This window comes from Haplochromis burtoni, unplaced genomic scaffold (genome assembly GCF_018398535.1).
Source record: "Haplochromis burtoni strain Fernald_Lab_line unplaced genomic scaffold, NCSU_Asbu1 Contig_34, whole genome shotgun sequence".
Lineage (NCBI taxonomy): Eukaryota > Metazoa > Chordata > Actinopteri > Cichliformes > Cichlidae > Haplochromis > Haplochromis burtoni.
In genome coordinates this window covers 2,209,602-2,235,797 of record NW_024582395.1, presented here as the reverse complement: position 1 = coordinate 2,235,797, position 26,196 = coordinate 2,209,602, and the positions used below count along the sequence as shown (strand labels likewise).

The 26,196-nt window shown below is 40.4% G+C and overlaps 1 protein-coding gene across 5 annotated transcripts in view; it reads left to right on the top strand.

Annotated features, from left to right (window-relative positions):
• sh2b3 (SH2B adaptor protein 3) overlaps positions 1–26,196 on the top strand; it is a 61,556-nt gene that overhangs the window by 13,824 nt on the left and 21,536 nt on the right. For 4 of the 5 annotated variants that reach the window (XM_005919082.3, XM_005919081.2, XM_042219518.1 and 1 more), the window contains exon 2: positions 5,796–6,929. In XM_005919082.3, coding sequence (XP_005919144.1) covers positions 5,823–6,929 — 1,107 coding nt within the window. In that variant the 5' untranslated portion in view covers positions 5,796–5,822. Of the gene's footprint in view, positions 1–1,867; positions 2,593–5,795; positions 6,930–26,196 lie in introns of those variants that run through there. The other variant, XM_005919080.3, reaches the window with a different exon arrangement.

Sequence of the window (26,196 nt, the reverse complement as noted above, 5' to 3'; positions counted from 1 at the left end):
AACTCCAAGCCATTAAGTAAATTTTAAGAACATAAATTAGATAATTGAGCTATTTGACGTTTACCAACATCAAATGTTTTACATTTAAGCTAAAATTATTTTAATTATGCTTTTTTTGCCATGTGACTCCGGTGACAAAACATTTCAGCTTCGGTTGGCAGCGGGACTCAAAAATTCTCCCTTATACAAACTCACAGGAGCCTCGAGATCAGTTTATTGGTTAAGTAAACTTGTTTTTAAAACCCTTTAAAATCTTATTTTACGAGGTAGTTTAGCACTTGTCAGACTTGTAACATTTTCCCACCCAGTCTGCATTTCGGTTATGCATCCAGCATCTAGTGGCCATTAGAGGTGCTGCAGCGCTCTCAAACCAGGCCCCTACTTCCTAATTTGAATGCATGACCTGAAAACTCAGGTCACTTCAACACTTTCATGGATGTGTGTGTCCGTTGCATCAAACGAGCTGTTCCCTAATGGGGACAACAGGGTAACTCAGTGGTGTGTGAGAGCTGATACCAGGCCTGTGAGATATAAATAGCAGTCTACATCCACCAGCAGCATAGATTATTATCTATGAGTTGTAGTGTTATATAAGCCGCGGTCTTGGGAGATTTTATTTTCTTGGTTTTGCTCCAAAAAAAGCTTTTTCTTTTCTTTTTGAGAGGAGCCATGTGGTGTTAATGTTTGTGCAAACAAAAAAATATTGAGCAAAAGATCATGTTGTCTCTGTTCCCTGCAGACCACATCCAGGACGCTGTTTACTGTAAATCATACTGCTAGCACTTCCATTTAGTGGGAATAAAATGCCGCAATATAACACATGAATTTCCCCAGTAAGTCCTGAGTCATGAGGTTACTCACGCTAACAAGATCGATTCATGTCTGTGTTTCACACATCCTGTTTCCTTCCGTCTTGATTAAAATCAGACTCTTTTATGTCCACTTCTGGAGCGTGTACATCATGAGTATTAGGGATAGATGAGAGCTGTGTGACTCATTGTGGTGTCTTGCAACCTGACCTGGTGTGTGGTTAACTTTATAGGACAAGGTCAGGATACAGTTTTTATATTCACTGACCAACTACAAGCTAATTTAGATAATAGATAATTACTGCCTAAGTTATTGTGGAGGTGATTCAAGATGGCTGCTGAGTGGTTAGGCTTGCTTCTAGAAGGACTTTGCCTCATGTCACATGCTCAGAAAAGATTGTTTTATATTTGTCTAAATGTCAGCAAGTGTGACTAGCTGCTGCGTTTTGACACTTGTTTGACATTTTGCATTTGTCCATTAAAGACTTGTGTGGTATGCGTCACTACCTGTTTGCTCTTTTAAACAGCAGTGGTTGACTTGCTGCATCAGTAGTTTCACAGTAGCATTTGTTTGGTTAGATCATTTTTCTCTTTTTTTCTTCTTGCCAAAAAATCTGACGTTGATCTCGACACAGTGCAGCAGTTCCTCAGGTTGTTTTGTGGTGTCGATGGGGGAGAAAAAAGCGGTGCCAAATTTCTGTAAAGCCCACGAGAGAGACGAAGAAAGCAATCAGTGTGCCATCGCGAGCGTGCGTGTGCTTCGCAGAAGAAGAATGCGGGCATTGTAGGGGAGGAGAAGGAGCTTGAGGGAGTGATGAGTAAGGTGAGGAAGGAAAAAAGGCAGGAGTGCACAAATGTTTTCCAGTTGCAATTTCGGGTGTTTGGATTGGCTTTTTTTTCTGCCGTCTCCTGCCGAATGCTGTCTAGGAAAGCAATAATACAATAACAAAACACTGAGCTGAGGTTAGAGGTCCCGGATAAGAACAGAGAAAGGAGACACAAACACTGTGTTAGCCTTTTTGTTTCCCCTCACAGTTTGAATATGGCTCTTCGTCAAGGTAAAAAGTCAAGGAAGTTTGAGTCCAAACACATCTGGAGATCCTCAGAGGACAGAGAGGATGAAAAGAAAGGGAAAACCCTGGGAACGGAGGCGGCCAAGACCCCAATGGATACGGCGAGAGGAAGTGTGTGTCTGTGTTTTTGTGTGCATGTGTGTGTGTATGTTCTCTAGGCAGTGCTGAGTCATCGCTGGGCTGGCCAGGCAGATAGAACCAAGCTTCTGGGAGGCCAGCTGAAGGGGCAAAGTGAGGCATGCACTGAGCATGCTCTGAAAAAGTACAGGAAGGGGATTAGTTGTTGTGACAGGACACATCCAGGAACTTTAGTGACGCAATATTTCACGATGCCAACTTTTCACTGCCTCATTGACGTACGTGTCCCCTTGATATGTTTGATGGTGCTAATGAAAAAACGGCACGCTTATTTTAAGATGTGACCTCACGACTTTTACAAGTCTTCATCTCAGAAGGTTGTCGCTCAGGACACAGAGAGAAATTAGATAACAAGACGCGTTGCTCCATGTTTTGGCCCGACCACAGCGCGACCCCCCATCCCCCCACCCCCTGTTTCTTGTGGTTGTCTGTGATCTGTTGGACCACAGTCTGTGACAACCCCCCCCCACCAGACACAGAGACACAACAGCCCACACGCACCCATATGCAAAAGCACTCTCACACTTCCTGTATGCCGATTAGACTCTTCTCTGCAGCACTGGAGGAAGATGGTATGTACTGTAGGCACATGTTGAAGTTAGAAGGTTAAACTCCTGTTAATGATACTGCAGTTTACGTCTTATAGTCTAACTGTTCATCTGTTGCTCAACATTTTATTATGGAAAGACATGCAGGGCAGAAAAAGAAGCAGCTTATATATAATGCATGTTGACTTCTTTGCTAAAAGCACCTTGAGGTGTTGCTTTTGGTTTGTGTTATGGTGAATATTCTACCTGTGTTCACCGCTTTACTGTGCAGCACATAAGAAGAAATCTGACTAGTTGTTGTATGCTAGTTACAGTCTGTTAGTGACACCATGTGTCTGCAGTGTTTACACATGCAAAGTGGCAGTTTTAAGATGAAGCTTAAATTCACCTCTGTATGTATGTCTGTGTATGTGACTGTATTTCTTCCAGTGGTGGGTTTGAGTGTCTTATATCCAAGCACAAACTTCCAGTTATAAAATTAAGCCAATGTAGAAGTGCCAAGAACTGCAGATGGCAACTAATGGCTATTTGAAGTAGGTGCCAAAAGTGAATCAGTCGCCATAGACTCTCGTGGTAAAATGCCCACATTTAGTTAGTGCAGAAATGAAACATTTTGACAGTTTAGCACAAAAATCAGTTATGGTCTCTACAGATGTTTTCCCCCCTTCAGAAGTTTATTTTTTCCTGTTTCCTGGCTAAATCGTATTAAGACTTAAAGTTCGGCATCATTGTGGGCGTCTTTTGTCCATTCGATGGAGTCAGGAAACATTCTGTTTTAGTTAACACCTTGCTAAGTAAGCTTGCACCAGCACCAGGTGATAATGCCACAGCTCTGCCTTCTTGTTCCAATACGGCCACGTCTGGATCGAAACAAAAACTTAAGATGAACACGCACAAAGTACCAAAATGGGTGCTCCAAAAGTCCACACAGCTGATATCACAGTAGCTACATCCTTTTTTTTTTTTTTTTTTTTAATATCCTATCTATGGCTCTTCCTGTCTGCTTCAGAATTTAATATGTCAGCGTTTTAGGACTAAAAAGACTCTAAATGTCCAGTCATATCTGTCTTCTTTCATTTCCAGAAGACCCAAATCTGCTTCTTTATTCTACCAAAAATGGGACTCTTTCATTGCCGTCATTGGCTGTCTCTAAACGTCACTTGAATCTTGCTATATCTGAACAGAAGTTGTGTCCAGTTATTCCAGCTACCAGTCATGCCTGGGCTACTCACTTCCAAGTCAACACACTTTTATGTCATCCTTATGCTACATGCCCAAAAATGTGTTCTCCCTGATCCCCTATGCCTATTTGTTTAGTATACTCAAGGTCAAAAAAGGATAAACACACACACACACACACACACACACACACAGCAAATGGGCGTTTAAAAAGAAAGAAAAGAGAAGGGCTTGTTGAATACTTAGGAATACATCCTTCCTTTATTCTGATGAACTGTGTGGTTAAAGCTGTTAACCACGGAGTTCTTTTAAATTACAACAGTACTAGTTTTTTAACGGTGGTGGACAGGTTGAAACACGTGTGCACTGTACAGAGAAGCTGCGTGTTAACTTCTTCGTGCACCAAATGATGCAGTACCTACAGTTGATAATGTAGTTGTGGGCCCTGATGAGTAAAATGGTAGATGGCTTTTGATAGTTTCAATTTAGTGATTATTATAAGAAAAGCCACAAGTTTAAACAGAGAAAGCCCTGTGGGATTAGACTAATCAGCAAACACTGAAGCACTGTGCATTAACAGAAGCAAGGAAGTGAAACAGTGCACGCAAAAAAAAGTAGCAGAGCCCTACTGTAGGAGGCCAAGCCTTCCAAGGCAACCCGAACACATCAAGTTCAGTGCAGTATATTACCACATGTCACATCTTTACTGTCTCACTCATAAAATGAGGTTGCGTGTGTGAATGTTTAAGGTTGGATGATTAATCAGTTTAAAATTTTAAGATTTTGCCACATTCATTAAGTCCAAACTCAGTCGGTGTTTACTTCAGTTTGAGCAAAGATTATGAAAAGCGCGGCTTTGGTCAACAAGAGCTGTCCAACAGAAGCTAAAAACTCTTAAAATCTTTCAGGAGGTTTATTAGATGTTGTCTGCAGCTGTTTTTCTCTCCATATCTTTGAGAGTCTCTCACCAAACCTGGTTTCGGCAGCATATGACTGAAATGCCCTTTGGTTGACTGCTACGACTTTCTGTCTATTAAGTCAGCTTCTGCCTGGGCCCCTTGTTGCCCCCCCACCCACACCTGCAGATGTTGTGGTGGAGGCTAGCCGGCAGAAGTGGTTACCCTTGCGAGACAGGTTATAGGGTCAAAAACGCTCATTAATATGGGCCTCGCTCTCTACCGGATGAGCCCGTCCCCCTCCACCAACGCCACTGATTTATTTATTTTTCGTGTTAATTGTACTTAAAGAAATCCCCTTTAAGTATAATAAATAAATAAATAAACACTTTTGTTTTCACTACACTTATGATGTTTGTTAAGTTAATGAATGCAAAAAACGTGAGTGATATACTGGGGGGGAAAAAACGGAAGGACCATTAAAATAGGTCACGTGTAAGTACACAAACACATGGATGAAAATACAGGCAGCGTGGCTGATTGAGAGATTTTCTAACCGTACTTCCTCAGTCAGGGCCTCATTCACCTTCTGTCTGACTGACTAATTACTGTTTCCATTCATAAAATACTTGAGTTGCCATCATCCATATCAGTGGAGGTTAGAACGCAGTTTCTCCTTTCTCTCTGCTCGCCTCTGCTGTAGGAAACAATTTCCTGAAATTTACTTAAAATGTGTACACTCGCTGCGTTTTCTCCCATTAACTGAATGGTAACCGATTGTCCTTTGAGTGAACCGTGGCCCTGTGTTGAGATACTCTAGGATACTCTGGTTGATTGCCAGAGATTTTTTGCAGGCCCATGTAATCCAATTTGTGCGGTTACAGATCAAGCTCAGATGAAATCAGAGTTTTGAATGTTCTTTCTTAGTGTTTGAACTGTTTTTAAACTTTGAAGCAATTCAAAATGTGCTGTAACTGTTGTGCCATTTCCCATGTTTAGTGCTGCATGTTTTGCACAACCCTCCACATTATCCTGATCTAATTGCATTCCTATATCTTGCTCTTGTTATTTGCTCCTCTGGCTTTTTTCGTTCTTTTCTTCCATGTTTCATCCATTCATTTCTCTTACCCGCCTTCTTTTTCTGTTCCGCAGTGATTCTCATCCACTCTGGTTACTGCAATGAATGGTAACACTATCCATCCAGCCAACACCACAACAGCAGCAGGCCAAGGTGTGGCAGTTGCCCAAAAAGGCTGGACGGAATTCTGCGAGCTGCATGCCATCGCCGCAGCCCAGGAGCTGGCCCGGCACTACCGGAGTTTTGCAAGAGAGCGACCACACCATGATGTGCTTCCACCAGAGACCTTTTCAAAGCAATTTACTGACCTCTTCCAGCAACACTTCTGCTGCGAGGTCGACAAAGACGGCACGCCACTGGGTCAGAACACAAGCTCTGCCGCCTCCGGTAGCGCTCCCTCATCGTCTCCAGTGGTCCTTCGTCCTCAGCCTGTAATCACTCGAGTGCGGACTTTGCCTCGGGTGCAGGACTATCGGGAGACTGGCAGACCAAATGGAGGAGCTGCTCCAGTGACTGCGTCACCGAAAGTGGAGCCGGTGGTGTTGAGCCGGGAGCAGGAGCTGCCACTGAGATGCGCTGCGGGAAACTCCTTTTCAGGATCTCGCACAATTGGCAGCGGGACACTGGTGATTCATAGCCATAGCAACGAGGAGATCTCTGGCACAGATCATCGCCAGGTATCTGAACGGTACTCTTCTGACTCTTTAACCTCGAACCCTGAAAACTCAGAAGTCACACATTTCTCTTTGAGCCAAATCCGGAAGTCTGTAAATAAGCTTTTAAAGAAATCACCCCAAGCCAGTCCGCGCTCATCCCGGGACCTTACCCCTAGGAACCCCACCACCACCAACAGTAATCTTCCAAATAATGGTGACAGAGTGGGTGCAGTTTCCTCCATCAGCGAAGAGGTGTCATCCTCTTCTTCCCACTCCTCCGAAGCCACACCCACAGCTGCTTCACACCGTCCTGGAATGAAGGAGCTGATCATGGCTCCTTTCAATAGGTTTCGTAGTAAAAGGCAGAGGCGATCCGAGGCGAGCGGCTGCTGTAAAGAGGGCCAGTTGAGGTACTTTCTGGTGGACGAAACTGTTTCAGACTCACAGCCCCGCTGGCAGCGTTGCCACCTGCTGGTCAGGAGGATCAGAGACATTCAAGGAGGAAGAGGAGCAGGGGAAAGTTACCAGTTAGAGCTCTATGATCCTCCAAAGGTAAAAACACAAGCTTTTGCACACTTTATATTCATCGTACACGTGATTCACTAAACTCTAACAGCTCAGCTGTGGTTTCACATGATAATATGTGGGCATTTCTTTGAAAACAGTTCACAGCAGGTGAAAAGTATTCATTTTTATTTTTAAATAGCTTTCTGTACAAAATTTGACTCCTGGGGTTTCTATCTGAAACAGCTTCATGACTTTTGCTTACAAAGAGAAAGATAGAGAAAGATTTGTCTTGACATCCTTATCAGTGGACTGGTGTTTCATGTAGGTTTAGCTGATCTCACAATCGTTTACCGTGGTCTTTCTTTATCTGCCACATTATCTGCAGAGAAATCATACAGATTAAATCATTAATGCTGCTATGTGTAAGTATTTTATTTTGAAAGCTCCACTACTGGTAACCAGCTAGCCCCGGCCTAGCCCCATATCACGTGTACACAACTACTCATGTGATCACGAGTTAAACTAAATATGCGAAAGAAGTATCATTTATATCATGAATTGTAAAACCCTTGCATGATCTTCTGGCCTGATTGCTCTCCTCTAGTTGCATGCATGAAGTGTAAGAATGGTACCGATGGCACTATTCTCAATTTTCTCAAGTTTATTTAGTCAGGCTAGTATGAATATCTTTATCTGCCTTTATTATAATTTGGAAAAGACAAAAGAGTATGAGTTGTTAGTAAAATAATTCTTTAGTTGCGCACTTTTTATAGTTTTCTTTTGGTCTCTATTGGACATAAAAGTCATCAAAGTGTGTGAGGAGTGTTTAAGTCAAGAGGTTATAGAAATACTGTTTAGCTTGTCAGGCAACTAAATATATAAAATTATGCCATGATGTTGCAAATTAAAGGAGATTGCAAATCATTTACTTTCTTTCTCGGAACACCAGACTTGAGTTTTTTTGCCTGAAAAGTCACGGTGTAACCCCTCCTGTCACCTCATATCCTCCTATATTCAAACAAATAGAATTTAGCTATGCTAGTCTGCAGCTTTTGTTAACTGTGTATGGAAAGAGACTAGTCATGCACTACAAGTGCATCCTCAGTACTTTATAGATTTGAGTGAGAAAGAAAGAAAACAAAAAATGTATTTTCAGAAATGTTGAAGAAGTCAATTCAAAATATTGTCTACTGATCTACACACATCACGATTTATCTTCTTGATGCTTAGTTTGATTGCAACAAGCAGATGTTCATGAAAACCACTGATCGTTTTCTGTTGCTGCTGTTCTCAGTACAGGAGAGCTTTGCCGAGTTTCACTGGATTGTGTCTGCCGCTTTTGCAGATGTGCATGTGTTGTTTTTTTGTTTTTTTTTAAATAACCTCTTCTCAGAACTGCTCACACTGTGACATGTTACAGCTGACAGGTTTGTCATCTTGTGTTTCATATCTATGCATGGTAGGTCACTAGATCTGTTTGTGTCAATAGGATGGAAACCCACATTTGCCTTTAAAGGGCTGGGTAAAGTTTGCCAAGCAGTGTCACATACTCTTAAGTTAACGCACACACAAAAACAAGCGCACACACATTAAGGCACAAAGTCATTTCCTGTTTCCAGCTGTTTAGTTGCAGGGGTTTCCCCCCCTCCTTCAAATCATCTCTTTTCTCTGCCTGTGTTTGTTTTTGTTTGCATAAATGGTATTTTTACTGCCTCTAAGAAGCTCCTTTTAGTGAATAGTTTGCCACATGACAAAACAAGACGAAAACTGTGATGACATTTAGCTTTGCCTCAAAAAAAAAAAAACGTCTTGTCTTACTGGCGGTTTGCATTTCACCTTTACTTCTGGTGATTCGGTGGCATCTAGAGGGAGTGTTTTGATGATAAACACAAAGCTTTTTTGTTAACCAAACTGAAAACACAAACTGAAAAGATATTAGTCATATACTCACGGCTTAGTTTAAAGGAGGGCATGAGCTTCAGGTTCACTCATGCTTTCCATGCACAATAGGGTCATCACAGTTCATAGATGATTTGTTTCACACTGGTACCCTTTAAAGATTATCCTAACTGGTTTACCCTTTAACCTAGTTAAAGAAGTGGAAATTAAGTTGCTAGTCATATGAGATAGATTTAATCAGTCCGTACTTCATTGACTATTGTTACTTATCCCTTTATTAATATACAAACATATACAGGGCATTTCTATAGCTCAGAAATATAGCTCAATATTTTCTCGCTGTGACATTTTCACTTGATTACATCAACGAATCTGCAACATTCATGTCTTCTTTTAATCCTTGGTGAGTAGATACACCTCCCACACTGTTTCCTGTTTGCTTGGGGTTTTCTGCAGCCAGTCACAACTTTTCTCCTTACACGAAGCAACCATGACATTAAAGCCGACGATCTAACATTAGTTAACTTACCCAAATGCCAGTAAAACAGCTCTGACCTTGTCAGGCTTGTGCAATGACCTGATACCTGCAGGGTTGGATCGAGCTTGTTCACAATAATCCCACAGATGGTTGGTCAGATTGGAGTCTGGGGTCTGAACAGTTTTGGTTTGAATATAGTAGAGAGTTTTAGTAAATAATTAAAAATAATGCTTATATAGCTTCAAAAATTATTTACGTTTTATCAAAGTACAGTTCAGATTAACTGTTAGGTCTATGACATCACTAACCGAACTGTAGCTGCAGCAAGTGGCAGGTAGATGTAAACAAGCAAGGTGGAAACTTAGATGGATAACAACCCTCAAATCAGCAGTACTTTGAACTGTATGCGATCCATATGTTGGCTGCAACAGAGTAAACTGGCATATAACCACTGAAGAGGAGTAGTAGGTAGCCATGTTCAGCACATGCATGTTCATGTTAACCTGCAAGTAAAGAAAGAAGAAGGCTGCTGCTAGCACTGCAAACATTAGTGCCTCACATAGCAAACTAATCTGATAATGTGCGTGAAAGTGACACATGTCAACAAGCTTTCTGACTTTTGGATTAGTCAACTATTATTATTTATTAGTAGTAGTATTTCTTCCCATTTTATCAACCAGTAAATACGTTGCCAGTATTATCCCTTCTGTATTGTACAGTGTATTTCCAGGGGTGTTGGTCTGCCACGATGTGTAGGTGGGTGGTGATGGATGATAGGACTAAGATGATTAGTTTTATTCACTAAAGTTGTCAGTGGTTTAAATGCAGTGCCTGACTGGTGTATTACTTCTTAATTAACACTTGTTAATGCCAAGTGGCAATTGTAACTTGGAAACATGACATCAGTTGTTGCTGTAAGCTCTTCGCAGCACAGCAGGATGTATTTCTTTCTTTCTTTTTCTCTTTCTCTTTTTCTCTCTCTCCTCGCATGCTTAGCTCCCCCCACAAGGCCTCATGGCATTAAACCCTGCAATATTTCCAGATGGGGCCAGCTGTGAGGCTGCATGTAGTTGCACACTTAGCCCCTAAACCAGTGATCAGAGCAGGTCGAATGCTGTCCTGGGCCCTGCCATCTATAAGGTGGCAGGGCCCAGTAAGCAGAGTTTAGTCTCTTTAGGGTGTGTGCAAGTGTGCATTCAGACACACATAAAGGTCCATGAGAGAGACATTGCATGCATGTGCATGTGTCTGAAGGCGTATGTGTGTCTGTAGAGTTTTATATTTAGCAGCCCTCGAGTCCTCAGCCGCTTACAGCCCTAACCATGTGTGTGAGGTAATTCAGTTGATTTCAGAGCCAAAGTTGTGCATGTGTGCACGTGCTTGCGTGTTTATTTAGAATGGGAAGACATTGGCAGGATTTGCCTGGCTGTTTGCAATTTTGCTTTAATGCACTGGTGCTCTGAATACGCTCTCTCTTAATGTGTGTGTGTGCGTGCGTGTGTGTGTGTGTGTGTGTGTGTGCATGTGTGATCTTGGAAGGCAGATAGATAAGGGCCTGAGAATGACCTTAAAAGGAAGGAGAGCTGTGGACTAGCATTCTCACATTTAATGTACACATGAAAAACTTGTGCATTAATTGCCGTAACAGTTATTTAAACACACCAAGCTGGAATGCGTTGAGGTTGCTATTAGTACAGTTTCCCTATTCTGAATGAAAATTGGGGTTTTTCACATCTGTAGGCAATGTGTCAGTGTGTGAGCATGCACGCCTGCACACATCACACATATCTTAGCTGCACAGAACATAATAATCCTTGAGCAAAGTACGCATGCATTTTTATTTATATCTTTATGTGTGAGAAACAGAAGTAATATCAGTGAGCTCATTTAGCACAAAGGCGCAAGCTGCATGGAAACTGATAATGAGTTTGCGTGAGAAAGCAGCAGGCAACAGCACAGTTGTCAGTTGCTTAGTATTAGCCTGAAAAGGCAATAAACCAGTAAGATGATACCCCGTAAGATTTTATACAACACATTAGGTTGTCTGTGAGTATTGTTGTTTTAGTAGGTTGACTTTAAAAGCAAAAACATGCTAAAGGCAACAGTCAGCTAGGTTACTTCTGGGAAAGATGCAGTCACTTTTCAGCCAAGTCCTAACAAATGTCTGTTTTGTCCTATAATTATAGTTAAAACTGAGGGCAGTTTCACTTCTGCATAATCTGAAGTGTTAGCCCATATTTAGGCCTGAAATAGATTTTAAGCATGCAGCTGCTATAGGTACTGTGTGGAAGATTAAAGCCTGGATTACACCGTGAGTACTCCATCCGTGTCCGTGTCTGCAGCATGGAGTATAATCAAGGAAAAGTGAGATCCCAGAAGTGCAGTTTTAAGGAACTGATCTGTGAATGCAGTTTATCTGATGGCAACACAATAAAGAACATTTTGTATCACATCATTTTATATCTCTGTACAGCTGTGGGAGTTTCCTCGGTGATTGCAAAGTTAATATATTATACTGTTTTAATATTCTACAGAAAAATAATGTCAAATATTGGTCATAAATTGCACACATTTATAGTAGAGTTGAAACACTTTACTGGGTTTCATATTAAAATTGATGAGTAACATAGAATGTGCATTTTTAGTGTTTAAAAAAAGGGCAACAAGAGAGATAATATATCTCTATATCTTTATCCTTCCATCATCAGCAGCTTGTCAAAATTAATAACTTTGTTTCATGTTTAAAGTATATCACAGCATCTGATCTCCTTCTTCAGATGGTTATCATACTGTGAAAATGTTATAACCTGTCATCCTCTAACCTAAAAGTGCACTAAAATTACGATAGCTTCCTAGTTAAGGAACTTAACGCAACTTTCTGTTGCTGCTTTCTCCTGCTTAGTTTGCTTGCTTTGGTCAAATTAGTAGCAATAGCATAATTGCTTTCATTTTTTAGGCTTGCAAGCTGCTGCTTGCTGAACCACCACTGTCTGTGTGAACTATGTGAGTCACTGATGTCTCATCTAATGTGCACTCAAGTCCTGCCCAGTGTGTACTGGGATAGACTTCAGCACCCCCGCAATGTTAGTTGGATGAACTGCAGTTCTTCAAATGGCCACTTGAGGCATGCTCCAAAAAGCAAGATGTCCAACCATCGATTATTAACTGCCTTGAACAAAAAACAATTCTGGTTTCTGTGGATGGCTTCCCCCTTTCTAAAGACCTCTATAGGGGTGAATTTTTATGTGCGACTCGTCCAACATGAGATCGGAATAGGGGGCTACTTGGAATCCTAGGTGTGCAAACAAATTACTAACAGAGTGGCTTGAAAAGGCAGAGTTAAAATGACACCATAGTGGCTACGTCCAATTTTTACACTGCTGCCAATTTAGAGTCAGTTAGCCTATTAGCCTTGTCTTAGGTCCATAGGAATAAGTCAAGTCTTTTATTTGTGAGGGTACACATAGCTGTGAAATTTTCTATAGTGTAAAAAAACAAAGTTAAGACAATGTAACTCTTGATATATTGCAGAAGTGAAAATTGTTATGTCAGCTGAAAAGAGAAGCAGTCTCCAAATTCTCATTTCGCCTCAGTATTCAACGCTGGAATTTCATGTTACAAGTTCATTTAAATTATTTATTGTGATGAAGTGTTTTATTGTGAGGTTTTGTGTGTATGTTTGACATAATTCGTTTAGCTTTTCTTTGCTTTGATTGTTTCTGTACCGCTAAGGCTGTTTATTCAATAGCGATTCCTACTTTTCCTTTTATCTGATGTTCAGTAGTCAAGGTTACAGACAAGGGTTGTGTCTTGCCAGAAAAATCGTGGCTCTGTCTTCCAGAGAGAGTTCCCACAGACTGCTACAGTCTGATATGTTTCCTCAGACCTCCTGTAGACTTCATCTTAATCATACGCCTCTCATGTCATCCCATCTCATCTCAGCTGCGCATATGTGCGTGCTTGTCCATTCGCATGTGTTTGTTCCAGCTCTTCTAATCTTTCCCACATGCTCTTGTTTCATGCTTGTGTGTACACGTGCATGCATGATGTATATTGTTGATTTTCGAGCAGGTCCTTCGCTGTCTTAGTGTGTTTGTATATTCGCACACATACTTTTATGTATGTGAGCATGTATCGTACAAGCTTCTTTTTTGCCTCCCATTTAATATGTCATGCTTTATCATGAAGCTGCAGCAAGAAGTCTGAAATAGAACTTTCAAAAATGGATCTTCTGAGTCAAACATGGATTTTTACCACAACGATCAACAGAATCAAATGCTTTCTTATATGCATTAGATGCTGTTTTCTTTGAGTGAACATTCACTGCTTTTTTTCCCCTCTGCACTTTCTTACTGACAGTAAGAGAGGCGTTTGCAGCATCAGTGGAAAATAGTTTTCAAAGAGACTCTGGTGTCCATCTGTTCTGTGTTACTTGTTGTAATTCAGTCTCTCATATGGCAACATGCAGCGTTAATTTGGCTTGGCTCGTTGCATACCACAACTAAAGCCCTAAACACATGGGCCCCAGTCAGCTGTCCGAGAAACAGAATGAAACCAGGCGAGAGAGACGCAGGAAACACAACAGGAGGAGACATGAGAAAGACAGACTGACGGTTAGGCTGAAATCAAAAAAATATCAGAATTTATCAAAGTTAATTTTCCCTCGTGAAAAGTCTTCTCTAGTTTTGCCCATTTTATCCATATCGAATCATTTAAAAATGCATGTTTTCTCACATTGAGACATGCATATTTTTAAAAGTTTGCCTCTGTGGTTTCTGCTGCTAAGCCGGCACAATCAAAGTGAATCAAATTTTATTTGTGCTGTTCCAAGCTTTTGCAAATGGCATTTCAAAGGCTCAACATCAGTGTGTTTTTCCATAAATAATGTCCTACTTCGTGAGGATCACATGCACAGTGCTGAGGCTTTACTGGAACTACAATATTTCTCTGCTACAAACCCTTTTTTTATGTTTCCAGTATGCGGATGACATCGGATGACTACTTGTTTACACTAATTTAGAAACAAAGTCGATTTCAGCTTTCTCAGAAAATGCAAACCAGACTTAAGCACATCAGTAAAGAAATAGATTGATTACATGATCTAGAAAAATCTTTAGGTTTTATGTATTCTAGTAAACTGAATAAGTTTGGGTTTGGGAGTTTGGGCAAAAAGAGACTGCCTGTAAGACATTACCCAGCTGTGATTGTATAACAATAATGTTTTTCCATTGTCTGGCCAAACATTTAGTCAGTCGATTCTCAAATCAAATAGCAGATTAATCAATAATGGAAATATTACCCTAGCAAAGTGAAATGCAATTTGTCTTTTCTTCCAAGAGAAGCACAATGATCAGTCTGTCACCATTCACAACAGTATTTAGAACAGCAGAGATTGTCTCTTCAGAAATAGTTTCCTTCTTACTCAGAACTGTCTTCATATCTCACCCACAAAGTTGTATCTTTTCTGCTTTCCAGGGATCGAGTTTCATGAAATCTTCAAATGATGCCTTCAAGTAACTGAGTCATGTAATATGTGTGGGTGCGCTTGCATTTTTGACTATTCACCAAAGGTGCGCTTACCGCATGTATTTAGGTGCAAACTTTCAGGTAACGAATCCATTTGGTGGATCGAGACAGATGAAACAGACTCGAGACTAAACGTTCATGTTCCTGTTTGTGACATTAAAGGCAACAAGGTTTGAAGAGGACAAAGGTTCTTCTCACATGCCTCAACTCGTCCTCACTTCCTCTAATTTTACATCATCTGATCTCATCCAGCCCACAGGGATCTGAGGGATGTTTTGAAAGAAAGAAATTAGGATAGTTAGAGCTCTGCAAAGACCTTAAACATCTAGCCAGTTGGCTTTGAGCATGTGTGGTTGGTTGGAATAATAAATGTTTTGAAATGTAATGGCCGCCCATAGTGACTGTGAAGTGAAGGAAAAACAGGTCTGTTTTGCTGGATGAGTTTTTTGATGTCTTTCTTTTCTTTAATAAGAGTTGTATATGGCGCTACTGTGGATTTGATTGGAGGGTTATATAGAGATTAGAGCAGGATTTTTAAAATGGCTTAAAGTCAAAGTGGGGGGAAAAAAGATAGTCATAAGTTTTCGGCTTACATTACATTCTGTCTGTGACCATTCGGGTAGATGATTGATGGCTGGCCTTTGTGCGGGTGAGAGTGTGAAAGACAGCAAACCCACACATTCTCAGGTTACTAAGTGAATAATGCCATGAAGTTGTGGTCAAAGGTTTATATACCCACATCATGGGCATGAATGTCGTGGTAATTTTTGGGCTCTTAATGATTTATGCGATCTATTCTTTTTTGCTTGGACAGCATCAATAACAGCTCTAAAAAACAAACATTGGGTGCACAAGTTTGAAATAATTTTACTAAAAGGAGGATGCCACTATAGCTCAATTGAGTGCACTGGAGACTTCTAAACCAAAGGCTAGAATCTGTATTGCTGGCTAAACGATTGGTGCCATTCCCCACATTGTCCCCCTACTTATCTGTGCACTGTCATGTCAAACAAAGGCTAAAATGTCCAACTGTTAATATTTAAAAAAAAAAATGTATAAAATAAAGTAGAGTTGAAAAAAATACCCAGGTAGCCTGCCCAAAAGTTATTTGTGATGGAAAACTGGATTTCTATTGCTTTTTTCCCTCTGGCAGTATTCAAAGATTCTTTATTTTGATTGATTTGCTGCAGTTGTATTTACTTTCGATGTCCCATTTTTTTGCTGGCTTTCTTGTTTGATCTTTGCCAGTCTCTAACACTACATTTTGTGTTTTGTGTAACCGTTTTCCATTGTTCATGTACCAAGCCAGCAGCCAACACTCCAACAAAATCCAACTTCATGAAGTTTTCAACTTTCATTAATTACTGAAACTGCTTTAGAGGCGAGTCAGTTGATTTTTGTGTTGAATTTGAGTCATATGTTTATTTTTTTAATCATTTGTATTCAAACGGGAAGAAAGTAAATGTTAAAATATCCGCCCAAAGCACAGCTCTACATAATTCAACAGGCTAAAGCCTGCACAAGGGCTGAATACTTCTACTTCAGCTCTTGCTGACCAAATGAAGTCTTGCTGGTTATCCCTACCTAAAAACAAACATTTCACAAAGCACCTGGACTTAACATCAGATGCATTAAAAGCAGCTGACAGAGGCTGGAAGCTTCAGCAAGTTATGTGGATCGGTTATTATATGACATCACCTGGAAGTCCTGTGTGGAGCTTATTGAAATCAGTTTCTTGTGGAGTTTCAAAGAGTTGGATTTAAAGGTTTGCTGGCAAGGTGAGGTGCTGAATTATGGCTGAGTTCACTAGTGTTGAAAGTAAAGTCATGGGAAAGTGCAGTGAAGTGCTTGGACAAAACTAGTCACAAAATTGCCTCTGTATGTTGTCACAGTGGGAGCCGAAGTGGCAGTGCTATGAAGTGATACAGCAGGAGCATGAATTAGTGAGCATAATAAGCACGAAAGATTTCAAGTACATAGCCTGGTGATTAGAAAGTGAAAAGTGAGCACGGGGCGCTTGCTACTGTCAGTGTTAGTCATTCTTTACCAGAATGTCTCATTAGGCCATTTTCTCTGTGTGGTTAAACATAAGAGCTCCATTTGCCGGTGCTGGATTTCAGACAATTCCCCGTCCAGAGTCTTTTTTTAAATATATAATTTTAGATTTTGCGTCTTAATTAAAAAGTCTTCACAGACCAGTCTTGCATGAAAGTAGGCTTGAGGGATTAAGACTGAGTAGAAAACCAGTGTTCAGTAAGAACTGGCAGTAATGACTCCTGTCAGGAGCACATGAGGACTCATAGAAATCTTGCCAAGTACAAGCCCACAAATTTCCAAGAAAAGCACTTGGTGTTGATATATCTCAAGGCTTCAAAGGAGTAAAACCTCTCATAGGTTCTAGACTACAGACAATAGATCACTGGCAAACGTTCCTCTTCTTCAACTTGCCTCAACCGATCTAGATATGGGCAGAAAAAACAAAGGCACTTTTTAACCTTTAATTCTTTTCCCTCTGCATTGATGTCCTGTGATATGAATTATGTACAGATTTGTGATGGAAACACTCTTTAAGTTTATGTACCGGATCCATCTCAGTTGACGTGTTTATATGAACCTGTCTACCCACGCACTTCACAGCAGGAAGGAACAGCTGATCCTGTTTCCAGGGATGGCCATGACTTTCAAATATATTAGTCATTAAATTATGAAAACAAAAATGGGATCGCTTATGCAAGTATTTTTCATTTTAAATTAGCAACTTTTCATCTTCTGCCAATGCTTTGGATGATGTAAGGCGTTTCTTCTGCCAGAAAGTGGCAGTAATGCACTTACACGCTGTTTGAAAACCAATATTATACAACCAAAATAGAGGATGGATGTGTTACTACCTACCAGGCGGCAGGTAAAGCAAGTGTGCTGCAGTGAGATTAGTACAAACAGAAGAAAGAAACAGCTCAAAAAGCCCTTAAGGGAAAAAAATTAACGAAATCGAGGCGCAGTGTACACAGCTGCAAGCAAAATTAGCACGTTTCACATCATTTTACTGCTATTTGTGGAAGAATAGCCAAATAGTTCCTGACTACTAACAATCAAATAGCATCTTTGCTTTAATTTCATATTTCTAGTACAGATGGATTACATATTAATGGGAATCCTGAACCCTTGCGAGGAGATGCTGGCATAGTTTAAGGAAGGCTAAATCAATACAGAGTTGTTCTGAAATATTTCTAGAAAGCCCTCGTTCAAAGGGCCAAAGAGTCACTGAATGGTTTGAGTACTGTGTGCATGACAATTGTGCTATGACCTTTGTAGTCCGCTTTGAGAGATTAGGCCTGTATTCTGACACTGCCTTCCACCTTCATCACCAAACCACCAAATGAGGGAATAGCTTACAAACATCGCTCCATCAGACTTTAGACTAGAAGAATCTCCGGCCCATAACTTTATTATGGTCATTTCTCCTTTAATTTGTCATTCAGCTTTAGTTATATGGAACGAGCTTGTTTTCATTCGAGCGTTGCACTTTCAATAACATTTTAAGAAAATCTCCTGAAAACAATGCAGATGAATGTTTCCATCCACTGTTATGAGGAGTTGGATTGTTAAACAGCTGGCTGCACTAATTCTCCAGCTGCCTGCCATTAAATTACAACAAGATGATATAATTAACAGGGAAATAGTTTAAGCCCACAAGCCATGGCAAACAATATGAACTCCTTCACCAAACTTTTGCATTAGTGTTTGTTTCGCATATTGATTTGAGGAGCATTGTGATGGCCTCATCTGTCCACACAGATCAGATGTTTCCATCTGCAGCTCGTTTTCATGTATTCAGTGCAGAACAGCCTTCAGTGAACATCTGAGTTATGTTTCAGTGTTTCCATAACTTTGTCATTAACAGTATCCGTAGGAGAGGATGAATGGAAACCCAGAAAAATAACTTTGTAAGACCTGCGCAGAAAAATAGCCAGGAACTATTAGGAAATTTGCCTAATTATTCAGACAGGTTTCAAGAAAAAAAGTCAAAAATATGCCTCCTAAAACCACAAAACCAAACACATTTGTGCCTTTGGATGCTTGTCAAATAATAACCACATAATTTTCTGTAATTTTTTCCCACTGTTCCTTGGTCTTTGGTAGAGGTCACCCATTACCATGAAGCCATTAAGCTGCAATCTAGAAAGTCCAGCTTGAGTCTAACAGACTTGTCTACCATCTGACTTGTGCAATGCATTTTACTAATGCATAGCAGTTATTCCTCCACATAGTTTTGGAGCATTTTTAAAAAGCCCAGAGTGAATATCTGCAATTAGAAAAGAAGCCAGCTAAGCAGCACAGACACTGGACTGACTCCTTTGAGGAGGATGTAGGCAAGTAGAAGTTGTAAAAGATCTCATGGCAGGTCAAGATTTTACTTCCAATAAGTTTTCCAGCAAAACAGAATTCGCTTTCACCGGGAACTCTGGTTTCTCCTGTCAGCGTAAAATATGCAGCCTGTCAGGGGGATTCTTAATCTCACGAGTTGTATTTCCTGGTTGAATAAAAGTTAACCTCACGAGTAGCTTGTAGGTTGTACCTGCAAAGAAAGCAATCAGCGCTACCTTTCATAGCCTGCTCACTCTGTGACTGGAAACGTTTAATAGTAAAATGATGCCATTTTAAATACTTGAATTAATCTTCTTTTTTTTTTATTGAGGCTTAAAAGGTTGCTTTTTAATACCTAAAAGAACACTGTAAAGCAGAAGCAGCTGAGCTGAGATATGGTGAAAACAAGAAAAAGTTCATGGCAGCAGGCAGCTTGTCACATCATTTTTATTTCTTTTTTCTTTTTTTTTGTTTGCATTAAGTCTAAAGGAGCCCAACATATTTCTCATGCAGAGTGGAAAAGTTCTCTCTCTCCTCTCTCACAGTGCTGAAAATGCACGTGTTTGCCTGTGTGTATTTCAGTGTGACAAAAATGTAGAGAAACATCTAAAGGAAGTAGAGTGGTTAGAGTCATGTGGTCAAGATGTTTGTCAGATCTCTTGCTGTGTCTTTCTAGTTCTGTCTTCTTCTGCACAAGGTCCTCTCATGCTGCGTTTATATGTCTTTGCTTGCGTCAAAGAAAACTGCATATGTGTGACTCATGAAATGGCTACTATTTATTTGTTCATGCATTTTAAATGTGTTTTTTCCCCCCCTCGTGTTGTAAGCTCTTTGTTGGCCTCTGTTTTGTGTGTGTGTGTGTGCAACCTACAACCACAGTGCCAGCGCACATGACCTTGCTGAGTGGCGTGTGGAAAGCCCCCAAGCTGTGCAGCACCCTCACCCATCAGGTTTTTTTTTTTGGCCTTTATTCATCTTCTTCATCAGATCCCATGCAGACCTGAACACACTTTCACACCTGCACACTTTCACACTCACCTGCAAAGGCTATTGTATTACCAAGAACAATTATGTCACGGTTTGAGTAAGCAAAATCGCAGCGATATTAGGCATGTGCATTTATCGAAGGTGGTTTGTTGTCACGGAAACGAACTGCATAGCAGTCAACAGAGGATGAAGTTCGTGTATAGTTGTTTTGCAAAATCAACTGGAAATGTTTAATGCAGCATGAGCATGAGCTGCAGACTAAGCACTGGCAGAAAGGGTTGCACAAAGACAAGGCTGACCCCTTTTGTTTGGCCTTCCTCCACCCAAAATCATAATGCTGAACTCCTCAGACAGGAATTCAAAGGTCACATATTGCATGCTCTGTGATTTCCTTTAATTTTCTTTAGTGCAGTGCACTCAGCAGAGCACATCCCTCAACCGACACCATGTTTGTGTACTGCTTTAGCCGTGGCAATGCTATGCTCTAACCTGTACCCCCTACTTTTATAGTGCTGGGATTTTTCTACATCTTTACATAAAGGCACAGTTGGAGCAGGTTTTTCCATGGTTGCCCTTTTCTTTTCTTTTTTTTAGATCCACACAGTTGAAATGATTATGCAAAACTTTATTAAAATTTAGTTCAGCAAATATTGGAAACCATTATGTGTGAAAAATAAATATTATGACCTTAAAGAAGGACTTTCTTAGTCACAGGACTGTTTTGCATTATTTTTAGCTCAATGTATGCAATGATTTGGGGAATTAATCTGTTTCTGTCTGCTATATTTATTTTGCACTTTTCTAATAATACCAGTTTTTGATCATTCACTTATCTGATTCCCACAAGGTCATTGTGAGAATCTGACATTTGCTAATTGTTCAGGTTGGCTGTGCTCTAAAATTGTTTCTCATTTACAAATTTTCTCAAGGCTGCAGACAAACTTCCTGTTCTTTATATGTGGCTATTGAGGGCTTTTTGTTAGTTTTTCTCTTTCAGTGTGAAAATCTTATCATTTTCCATATTTGGTTTTACTGTAGAACACTTTTGTGCAAACTCTGCAAAAAAAAAAAATTTCACACATATTTTTTTTTCTTCCAGCACCTTCAGACATGTAAAGCAGTGGTTCACAGATGGACCAGATGTGCCTTGGTGGTATTATGGCAATAATAGATTATTACTGCATTATATTAGATTACTGAATCAGTATATTGCATGCACCCATTTGCCTTTTAGGAATTATAAGATGCATCACGGGCCTCTGATTGGTAAATAAGGGAGATCATGAATCACTTTATTTTGTGTAGCCAAACACCAATGCAGACACTCACCACTAGGGCTGTGCGATATGACGATATATACCGGATGACAAAATTAAAACGTCTATCGTTTCATATTATACAGCATCTTTTGTTTCGTGGTGTCGCAAAATACCCTGTTTATGGCAATATTTTTTCATCTTTTGGATGGTAACCACGTGGATGCAGACACAGAGAATACCAGTGAGGATGAGGCAGAACAAGGTAGCTCCAAAAAGGAGGACCAGTCAAAAAAAATCAAGGACCTTGTTCCTAACCGAGGGTCTACCTCTGTAGCATGGACATGGTTTGGCTATGAAAAGTCTGACATGGACTAGGAACCTTTTTTTTTTTTTTTAAACGGACCAGGAAACTGCACTATGCAAATTATGCCGCAAAGCGGTCCCCACCACAGACTCAAACACGTCAAACCTCCTCTATCACCTACGCAAGAATCAACGTGAAAGTATGGAGAGAGTTTACGGATGAGAAGCAAAAAAGAACTGTCAGGTGTTCAAAATGAACCTTAGACTCAAATGTTAGAACAGGCAGCATGCCATGTTATAAATGCTCAAAAAAATAAAATAAAATAAAAATCGCGGCCGTTACAACTTATATCTAAAAATATATAGTTTCATGCATCGGTCAAAACACTCGACCCCAGTGCACAACACCCAGCTGAATACGCTTCACACACGTCGAGTTTCCCGAGATTCACAGAATTTACAGAAAATGCACTATTTTGTGATATATGTGTTAGACATGAGATTTTGTGTGTATATATATACAGTGGGGCAAAAAAGTATTTAGTCAGCCACCGATTGTGCAAGTTCCCCCACTTAAAATGATGACAGAGGTCAGTAATTTGCACCAGAGGTACACTTCAACTGTGAGAGACAGAATGTGAAAAAAAAATCCATGAATCCACATGGTAGGATTTGTAAAGAATTTATTCGTAAATTAGGGTGGAAAATAAGTATTTGGTCACCTCAAACAAGGAAAATCTCTGGCTCTCACAGACCTGTAACGTCTTCTGTAAGAAGCTTTTCTGTCCCCCACTCGTTACCTGTATGAATGGCACCTGTTTGAACTCATCATCTGTATAAAAGACACCTGTCCACAGCCTCAAACAGTCAGACTCCAAACTCCGCCATGGCCAAGACCAAAGAGCTTTCGAAGGACACCAGGAAAAGTATTGTAGACCTGCACCAGACTGGGAAGAGTGAATCTACAATAGGCAAGCAGCTTGGTGTGAAAAAATCAACTGTGGGAGCAATCATCAGAAAATGGAAGACATACAAGACCACTGATAATCTCCCTCGATCTGGGGCTCCACGCAAGATCTCATCCCGTGGGGTCAAAATGATCATGAGAACGGTGAGCAAAGATCCCAGAACCACACGGGGGGACCTGGTGAATGACCTGCAGAGAGCTGGGACCAAAGTAACAAAGGTCACCATCAGTAACACACTACAACGGCAGGGAATCAAATCCCGCAGTGCCAGACGTGTTCCGCTGCTGAAGCCAGTGCATGTCCAGGCCCGTCTGAAGTTTGCCAGAGAGCACATGGATGATACAGCAGAGGATTGGGAGAATGTCATGTGGTCAGATGAAACCAAAGTAGAACTTTTTGGTATAAACTCAACTCGTCGTGTTTGGAGGAAGAAGAATACTGAGTTGCATCCCAAGAACACCATACCTACTGTGAAGCATGGGGGTGGAAACATCATGCTATGGGGCTGTTTTTCTGCCAAGGGGACAGGACGACTGATCCGTGTTAAGGACAGAATGAATGGGGCCATGTATCGTGAGATTTTGAGCCAAAACCTCCTTCCATCAGTGAGAACTTTGAAGATGAAACGAGGCTGGGTCTTCCAACATGACAATGATCCAAAACACACCGCCCGGGCAACAAAGGAGTGGCTCCGTAAGAAGCATTTGAAAGTCCTGGAGTGGCCTAGCCAGTCTCCAGACCTCAACCCCATAGAAAATCTGTGGCGGGAGTTGAAAGTCCGTGTTGCTTGGCGACAGCCCCAAAACATCACTGCTCTCGAGAAGATCTGCATGGAGGAATGGGCCAAAATACCAGCTACTGTGTGTGCAAACCTGGTAAAGACCTATAGTAAACGTTTGACCTCTGTTATTGCCAACAAAGGTTATGTTACAAAGTATTGAGTTGTATTTTTGTTATTGACCAAATACTTATTTTCCACCCTGATTTACGAATAAATTCTTTACAAATCCTACCATGTGGATTCATGGATTTTTTTTCACATTCTGTCTCTCACAGTTGAAGTGTACCTCTGGTGCAAATTACTGACCTCTGTCATCATTTTAGGTGGGGGAACTTGCACAATCGGTGGCTGACTAAATACTTTTTTGCCCCACTGTATATATTGACCAGGAATGTGAACGAGAGTCGTACTAACTTAAACATGGTGCGATTCTCGTTAAAGAGGCTCTGTGAAACTAATCATTATTCTGAGAAAAACGTGGCCTGTTTCAAAAGACAAACTGAATCTGAATGATAAGCAACAAGTTTTTTGGATTGCGTAATATAGCAAAGAGGTGAGGTATATGTCAGATATACAAAGTTGCAACAGTACTGGAAAAAAAGGCTGCAAATTAGCTGCTACTGCTACTGACATGTATTATTGTACTTTAGAAATTGTTGCAAACCACTGCGCTAAACAACATCTTTGTCACTTCTACCTAAAGGAGCTTGAAGGCATGTGGGACTTTAATATAACTTGAATGTATTTTTCTCAGTTTTCCGAGGCTTGTCCAATTCCCTGATTAAACTATGTCATTAATAAGATTTATTTCCAAGTGTTATTTACTAACAAATTGTGGTATGTTTTCCAAGTATTCACATAGTAGAAAAAAAAGTCCGTAAAAATTGTTCAAACAGTACTAAAAATGTTTCTATATCTGCATCTTTTCTGTGCAGTCTACAAACACATTCAGGGCACGTGTATTGGCACTAAGTTATTAAATATTAATTGAGAAACTAATCTGCAGACTAATGACTTTTTTGTCTCCTTCTCATTACAGTTTTTTCGTGAAGCATTAAATAGGAGTAACAAGTCCATGCGTACTTTACCCTCTCCTCATCACACTTTTCTCTCTCCACTCGGCTTATCCTGAGGCACATCTCCAACCCTGCAGATCTCCCTCCTCCCGATTCTTTCTGGACTACACTTCCCACTAGAGAGCCAAACACAACTAACATTTATTCATTATCTACCCCTCTGAATTTCACCTCAGAAAGTCTGGGACTCTTTTTTTCTTTTTTAAATCTTGTTGCAAACTGATATGATTTGTTAAATGAGCTGTAGCTTATAAACATTTATAGCTTTCTCTGGTCCCAGCAAGACAGGAGTGATTAGTGCAGCTTGTGTCTGGGTCAAAGTTAAAGTTGAGTTTAATATGTTATTTTAGGATTTGCACACCGTTTTAAAACAGAAAACAAAAATGCACAGCAGAAAGGGAGTGAAGAAAAATGTGCTTCATGCTGGAGAGGATTACACTTTTCTCCACACATATGAACAGTTACTGGACCCAACACACCCTTAACTGACCATCACAAGTACACACACACACCCATAACTGACACAAGTACACATGTGGGTTAGTAGATCCTACACAAACAAGCAATTGTCCATTCAGTGCTGCATGAATTTGGTGCCTTTTTGTTTTTTTTTTTACAAATTTGTGCTCAGCCAGTAAAAAGCATAAACAGCATCGCGCTGCAAATAACGACACAACTACATGCATAGTTTATGGGTTAAGACTAAGAGCTGTGGGCCAGCTTTTCATTGTTATTTCATAGTCTGTTAGATTTCCAAAATGATACATCTCTTAACTTCTTTACTGAGAAAAGCGTGTCATGCAGGTGTGAAAATACTTTTGCAAGATTTTGCTCATTGATGCAAAACTGAATCAGTTAAAGTACTTGGAAACTCAGCTGCAGCAAAGCCCATGTAAGCGTGCGCAGTTTCACGTTCAGCTCACCACTACACCCAATCGCATAATCTATTTTCTGCTTCTCAGTAAGCAGATTTCACCATCGGAGCAAAGTCTCCAAAAAGGTGCTGCTTGGGAAAATTCATCTTGAATGGATTATTTTGTATTTATATTGTATAAAGAGATTTAAGTTTTACGCGATAAAGAGATTTAAGTTGGTCCCACTGGAACAGCGGTTAGGGCAATGACCTGGTAACAACTATTCACAGACATTTGTCTTTCCATTGAGAGTCTGGAAAAATATATTTCTATAGTTTATAGTTATTTTAAATACAGTTTTTGGGGGGCAAAAGGAAGATTAGTGGTTCGGTTTCCAGCTCTTCCACTCTTTGTGTCTAAGCGAACCCCAACCTTCCCTTGAGTGAGTCTGAGTGATGGATAAAAGCTCTTATCGCCTGTAGAATAAAGTGCTGTGTAAATCTGTGGGTATGTGTGTTTGGGTGAGTGTGGCTTTTAGTGTGAAAGCACTTGAAGTGGTTAAAAAAAGAAACAAAACAAAAGCGGTATATAAATATTGATCAATTTGCCATTTACCATAGTGACAGTAAAGAAATGGCTTTAAATAAGAAAGGGGACTCAGATTGGGATTTCTGTGACCCTGCTATATATCCCAGATTATAAGCAAGCCGTTCACACAAGTTTACACTGTAGGTTTTAGTGGAAAACCTGCAGAGATGATATTTATTCAGCTTAGTTTCACTTAGAGCAGGGCGATATGGCCAAAAATATTTATCA